Source organism: Monopterus albus, unplaced genomic scaffold (assembly GCF_001952655.1).
Source record: "Monopterus albus unplaced genomic scaffold, M_albus_1.0 scaffold69.1, whole genome shotgun sequence".
NCBI classification, from domain to species: Eukaryota; Metazoa; Chordata; class Actinopteri; order Synbranchiformes; family Synbranchidae; genus Monopterus; species Monopterus albus.
Window position 1 is genome coordinate 1,643,876 of NW_018127949.1, and position 7,245 is coordinate 1,651,120.

The following is a 7,245-nucleotide window of genomic DNA, read 5'->3' on the forward strand; positions in this document are numbered from 1 at the left end:
CGCTATTAAGAGGGCACCATTCATCAAAACAAAGAGAACCAGTGAATTACCCCAGGAAAAAAGCCACTTTAAAATGAGCTGTAGAATAATCAGGTGAACACAAACAAAGCACACCACCACTGTGCCACCATTTCTCAGCAAAACAGTGTTTTCCACAGTGTGATGGCTTTTTGCATGACTGCCTACATACTGTACACCACCACTTTGCAAACACAGACTTGATCAAACTATCAAACTGAGTTTATGTGTCAGCTCTGCCACAAAAATAAACACACAGGGTTTTACATGAAAACTGACTCCAACATCTAATCAGTTATCAAAGTTATTGCAGATCAATGTACAGCATGTCAACCAACTGATCATAATGCTGATCACTGAATGAATGTGGCATTTTTCTTACTTCTATGTAAATTAATGGCCACATACACTCAAGAAGATGCATTTACTGCATGTCTCCAAGTCTCCTGAATCAAGTGTGACGCTGTCATCTAGTGGTTGGAAATGTTTAATGATGCTGATTCTGCTATCTTATTATTTCACATTCCAGCAAATGTACACTTTAGACTTGTAATAGTTTTTTTTGCCAAATGTTAGATTCAGATTAGTTTCAGGTCACATATACCTAATATAATCAAGATTTTGCCAAACATACAGTGGCTCTAAGCTGCACCTTGTTGAAGCAGCTTTGTGTTACTACAATTTCAGAGGAGGCACAAACACACCTTGACATATCTCTGAGTCAGCTGCCAGAACAAAACATTATGTAGAAACAAATATGTATTTAGCAAAATAACACAAAGTAGTTTGTTGTCACAACAGAGCCAGAATCAGTGCCGTAAAAACCATTAAGGTGATTTATTGCAACTTGTGGCAGCCATATTAAGGATAAACATACTGCTATTTTTCCCTTTTATAAAATGCCTTCCGAATTAGGGAACAAGGTGAATAGAATATATAGGACACTCCTAAGTTTGTTAGGACCAAATGCACACTCATACTGCCATATAATACAACCACTGCACATAATGATATGTGCATCATACTATCAGTAAGACATGAAGAATTTGGACCAACTATTTTGAACCACATACATATAAGACAATCCTGATTATAAGATGATCCCCGATATTCTTTTAACACCTGTTTAACACTTTTTTGGATAACAACCAGGCAGATATTTTATATTTGACATTTTTTTAAATAATATTTATAGTCATCAAGCGTAAACTACAGTAAGGAAATCGACAAAATAAATACTTGAAAATAACACCAAACCTTGCACATTATTTTTAAATTGTCATCCAAAAGAGAAGCAGCTAATTCATGTATTAACCATGACATGAATCAAGACTCTCCTGCAACTGAGTCAGAGAAAGACGGCAGCTTCCATAACGACTGATTTTTCATATGTAATTTCCAATTTAAAACCCAGTCCCGTCTGTGTAGTTTGAACCAAACAGAACTTAAAAACATGCAAAAATCACAGGAAATGTCCTCTAATTATTTACCACGCGCTGTAAAAATAACTAAAAACAAAACCAATCCTGCATGTTATTTATTACTTTTTAAATTTACAAGTTATTTTCACAGTTCTTTTAAAAAAGGCTAACAACTCTATGGTGTTACAGGGATGAATACACAATGAATGCAAACAACTGCATTTTTTGCACAGTTCAGAAACATATTCAAAAGTGTAGCCTATGAAGTCATGACTTGCTTTGGTAAGCAAAGTCTTGGGTTTTCTTTACAACTGTGTCATGTCCAGGTCCCTAAAGAGAATAACAAACTACTATCAGCTCAACTGCAATAAGGCAAAAAGATTTACAGGGCTGCCATTTGCAATTTCAGCCTTTCTAATCATTTTGTATTTTTCATAATGTTGATGAATATAGAGGGAAATGACAGGACTAAAAAAAGTATACTGCATATACTATATACACACACATACACATACATAACAGGAAAACACACACAGAGAAATGGGGGAAAAGGCAAACAACCTCAGGATCACCCTTCAGAAAAGATCATTTAAGATAGAATTCAATCAAGTGAGACAGAGGTTGAAGATGGGAGGTAGACAGATACAAAGGGGAAAGACAGAGAATAGTGAGAGATCTGGGTTAACTCCTTCTAGCTTATGATTTTTGTTTTAAAAAAAAAAAAGGTCCTTTAATCAAAGAAGATCCAGATAATTTCATCTGTAATCTCAGTTAAAGTGCAGGAGTGGCGAGTGGCTGTGCCCTCTCCTACCTCTCTGGGTTTTAGCTACGTGCTGTCCTTAAATCGATGTTCAGGGCTCGCTCACTAAGTTCATTGTTTTGTCCTTGCTAATTTCCACTGCAGCACTGGCCACTGCGGCCCTGAGGAGCGGTATCTTGTAGAACCACTCCTGTCCTGGTCCGTCCCCCTTGTCCAGCTCCACCCTGTGGATCGTTCTTCGGTAGTTTTTTTGCTGCAGGGACAAGCAGAGACAGATGCTACAGTGTAGCTATTTTAAAAGTTCAGCGTTGTATGATAGCTAGATATAAATATAGGTTGTGCTAGTGGGCCTGCTACATAAAATGCATTCTGACTTTAGTTAATCTCTTCTTTTTTTTAACAAATGTTGAGATACTGGATAATTTGATCTCTTAATAAAATAAAGGATTGAGAAGGGTAACATCACTCTTTGGTGGAACTGCTCACAACTCATTGAAATATGCAAAGGAAATGCAAGTAGATATTGCTTCAGTTTTAGTGCTCATAAGGTAAATATGTTGGGAAAGGCTGGGCTATACTATTCACAGAAGCTACTAGAAGCCAGGGGAAAAACATTCCTGCAAGCAATTTTATTCAGTTAATTAGCTGAATTACAAAATGCACTCTAATGTCAAGATACTGCAAAGAACATAAGTAGTTGAGGTCACTCTGGTGAGTAAGGAGCACTAGTTGTGTTTCAGTGTTTAGTATTATAAATAGCACTTCTTCATCATACCAAGAGTTTCAGAAAGAAACAAGCTTACCAACATCACACTTAATGCCTCAGTCTCTCTACTACTATTCTTTCCAATCCTAACATCGGGGCCACAAAATGAAAGTTGCCAGGCCATGGACAATCTAAACTCTATTCTTTCAAATCCTAACATCGGGGCCACAAAGTGAAAGTTGCCAGGCCATGGACAATCTATTTTGAATGAACTGCCTGAATTTAATGTAGTTTTATTTAACTTTTGAACAGGGATGCATGTGTGTAATTTAACTTTGCTGTAAAAATATGGGAGTTGAACTAAAGCGCTGCCTAGAATATCATTAGGAGGGAGATTTAACTCATCAGAAGGATGTACTTACCAATAGCCATGAAAATTTCATTGACATTCATGGCTGTCTTGGCTGAGGTCTCCATGAACAGTAGACTGTTGTCATCAGCATATGCTTGCGCCTCCTGAAAACATTATTTGGAGAAAGAGGATAATATTACACATCTACTACAGTGACAAGGTCAATATAGCTTTATGGTATAATACATTCAGCACAAAGCTTGGAATTAAAATTATTTTGCTATAAAATGGACTCATATGTATCCAGCTTCATACCTGCAGCTCTACGGCTCTCTTGTTTGCAATGTCTGCTTTGTTTCCAGCCAAAGCGATCACTATGTTGGGATTGGCTTGTCTCTGCAGCTCCTTCACCCAGTTTTTTGCTCGTGCAAAAGTATCCTATTTGAGCAACAAACTTTATTAATTTTGCTCTCACTCAGAGTATTCAGATGACAATTATATTTAAACCTTTGTGGAACATCTTCCCTTTTTGGCATGTACACATCTATATACATTTGAGAGGCTGAACAACACCACACATGAAGACATGAGCTCAAACACATACAGATCCAATTTTTTTGCTTTAAACTTAGAACATTTGGATAGTATCTTGTACCTGTAAGTAAATGGTAATTGGTAAATGGACTGTATTTATATAGCGCTTTTATGCACTGGCCAAAGCGCCAAAGTAAAAACACATTCTAGTAAATTCACATTTATCATCAATCGTCATCATCAATATAGCTTGTCTTAAAACTTTAAAATGAAGTGGTGTTCTACATTAAATCACAAAGTCATTATGAACCTGCTGTTTGAGCAACAACCTATCTGTGTTCATCATGTTCCTGACTGATCACACTGTTAACCTGCAGATGAAACATACTGCGTTGGTAATGTCATAGACCACGATGGCCGCCTGTGCTCCTCTGTAGTACATTGGAGCCAGGCTGTGGTAGCGCTCTTGACCCGCTGTATCCCAGATCTCAAACTTCACAGTGGTGTCATCCAGACAGACAGTCTGAGTAAGGAAGGCGGCTGAGGAGAGCAGGAAAAAATACATCAGTGTAATGATAATACACTGACTTCCATCTCCATCTTGCCCATGTATGCAGTGAGTGAGTGTGTAAAGGCAGTGCATCTTGGACCACACTACTCTCAACATTACAAACATATCTTTACCAATTTGTGCCTGTTAAACCTGCTGGAAGGAGGTACATGTTCTAAAAATTAATTCAGATCATTAAATGAAATGTGCTACTGGTTTTGAACATGAATGTTCATTCTTGACTTTAAGAACAGTATGCGTGACAACATATCGACCCCCCATGTCATCTGTTAAATTATTTGATGCAAAAGACATTTTTAGAACTATAGATGGAGATTAATTTAATTTTAAATGTAATATTTCTCAAGTCTGCATATACATCGATAATTAATGCCCAGACCTTTTTAGAATTAGTGTAATGTTGCACCATACTGTATACAACTAGACATGGAACAAAGCCCCTAACTTGGTCAATATTGGTCTGACACCATTTGATAAACTACTCCTACACTGTGATTATCCAACTTCAGAACTTTTTTGGAAATGACCAGAATGTGTGTGCAACTCCAAGTACTGAATCAACAAGACTATGGACTGTCAAATCTGTAATCCAATCCACTCAGTCTTTGATTGAATAATTCCCCATTTTAACCCAACATTTGACCAAATTTTATTTATGCAAAGCAATATTCAAACAATATTCACCTTTTATGTACAGTCAAAGCCCATTTTGAACAAAATTAAGTATAGTAATACATTTCTATCTCCTACCTCCGATGGTACTCTCCTGGAATTCATGAAACTGGCCTTTGACAAAGCGAAGAACTAAGCTGGACTTTCCCACTGCCGACTCTCCTAGGAGCACCAGTTTGAACTGGCAGATTTTGTTTGCTGGTGTGGCACCATTAGGCCTGATAGATCCTCCTCCGCGCCCAGCCATTGGCAGAAGACTGTTATGGATGAGATGGCCTGAAACTACAGGTTAATGGGTTGCAACCACGGGAGCTGAGCCTGGACACACAGGTACTGATGGTGAGCGGGGTTACAGATAAAACTTCTCCTGGGAAGAACCAAATGGGCAGATAAAAGTGGAGGGACCCAGTTGAGTTTACCCTGTGGGCGGATGAGAGGGTGGACCAGTGAACCTACTTATGACAACATCCACACAAGGCAAAATTATGAAGTAGTTTTTCATGTTGCGGATATACTTTCACATAATAGTCTGATGTGATCAAAGGTAGTCATACAACTCAAGTTTAACCATGTATTTCACACAGTTGATTAATTTGCAATTCTTTTGACTAAGCATTTCTGAAACCAAAATATAATGTGTGCTATCATATCTTTAAAGACATATTGAAAGGATCCGTTACAAAATGACTTGGTAATGTTAGATTTAGTAAGGTTAGATGCAGTATTATCAGCACATATACAATTAGAAGAATTTGATGAGCACCCAAATAGGCTACTGATATCTGTATTGGGATTAATTAAAAGTTATTTTCGGCCTCTTTTTAGTAGTGCTTTTATCTCTTTGTAGTCTAGTTGTTTTGCATCTATTTCTTTCTCATTTTGGGGCTTGTAGAGGTTATGTAGTCATCTGGGCCCGGTTGGCCCATTCAGTCATACGTTCCTGAGTATGTGACAATTCAGGTGCTTTATAATGTTTAAGAGCTGATCATATAACTACCCGACTTTAACACACTCGCCAGCTTTATACTATCAAATTTACTGACTCAATATTATATCCTAGCAAACCAAGTACATTTTACTTTACTCCAAAACTCGGCTGTAGCAACAACAACAGCAACATGCTCCAAATAAATTGATTGAACCTAATGATCTTAACTTTCACCACATTACCGGACAAAAACAAAACCAAAAGTAGTCCCCTATATGTTAGCTCCGGGGCTAAAGCTAACAATAATGCTAACACCGGCTAACAAATAATTTAAAAGAAACAAATAACATGTTAGCATTCTTACCAGCAACAAAAAAAAAACGATCTCCGCGCCGCCCTATGAACAATGGCTTATATCAGCGCTATTTCTCTTTAACTGTGTTTTCTCCCAAAACACTTTTAGGTTCAGTAAATATTACGCTTCCGCCTTGTCTAACCAAAATACTTCCTGGATTTGTTTGTCATGTGATACAATATAACAACCAATCAAATAAGCGGATGGTACGTTATCATAAGAAACCAGCAGCCTGTCACTGCCTTCTAAAACTTGGAGTAATTTGCAGTGAATAATCTAATATAAAACAAGAACATATAAAACAATTGGAATAGATATGTTGGATGAATTAGATATGGTTGAATTCTGGAAATGTAGATATATAATCGTGGGTGATAGGTGGAGTACACCCTGTAGAGGTCAATAGTCTGTGTGGGATTACTTGTTGGTGTCAGCAGATAGCCATTTATTTCTTTTCCCATTAAAAAAAGGTTTATGTATTAATTTATTTTTTGCATCCTGCTGTTCAGATATTTACTGTACACTTTGTAGAGATGGAATGTCTATGTTATCAATGTCAATGTTTATTGGTTTTATTTTTTTTTTAAATGGGAAAGAATTCCAGAGGGAAAAATTTGTGACAAAGACCATAGAACACATATATTGAACCAGCACACAGTGGAATAAATGCAGCATTTTTCTTTGTTTTGACATTTACTTAAGCATCTTATCAGCCACAAGGTGGTGCAACATGATACAAAAGAGAAAGCTCAGCAGTATGCGTGACCTAGAGTCATGCCATTTTTATACCAGTAATACTTTGAAAGAAGATAAAAAGTCTCATAGGCTAAGTTAGACTGTTTGTTCAAAAACAAACAAAAAACAGCCAGCTTTGACAGATGCTGCTGATGAAAACAAAAAATTGATAGAAGCATAACTTGCAAATAAG

At 37.1% G+C, this 7,245-nt stretch overlaps 1 protein-coding gene across 2 annotated transcripts; it reads right to left on the reverse strand.

Moving 5' to 3' along the window:
• LOC109963089 (ras-related protein Rab-5C-like) lies at nt 1-6,480 on the reverse strand. Of its 2 annotated transcripts, XR_002275358.1 has the most exons (7): nt 6,327-6,480; nt 5,113-5,454; nt 4,180-4,331; nt 3,573-3,695; nt 3,328-3,421; nt 2,251-2,452; nt 1-1,769 (listed from the first exon to the last, which is right to left on the reverse strand). XR_002275358.1 is itself a non-coding variant. In XM_020605367.1 (6 exons), the coding sequence occupies exons 2-6, from the start codon at nt 5,279-5,281 to the stop codon at nt 2,328-2,330; spliced, it is 663 nt and encodes a 220-aa protein (XP_020461023.1). In that variant the 5' UTR covers nt 5,282-5,454; nt 6,327-6,480; the 3' UTR covers nt 1,744-2,327. The 2 variants fall into 2 exon arrangements, 1 of the variants encoding a protein (XP_020461023.1); XM_020605367.1 differs by having other exon boundaries at nt 1,744-2,452.
• Between the last annotated feature and the right edge of the window lie 765 nt (nt 6,481-7,245).

Bases quoted from the DNA above. Each gene is read 5' to 3' on its own strand.
- LOC109963089 (XM_020605367.1), bottom strand. From the start codon at position 5,281: ATGGCTGGGCGCGGAGGAGGATCTATCAGGCCTAATGGTGCCACACCA. The intron at 3,422-3,572 runs GTATGAAGCTGG...TAATGTTTTCAG, and splicing joins AGAGAGCCGTAGAGCTGCAG to GAGGCGCAAGCATATGCTGA. The intron at 2,453-3,327 runs GTAAGTACATCC...TTGTCCCTGCAG, and splicing joins TGAAATTTTCATGGCTATTG to CAAAAAAACTACCGAAGAAC.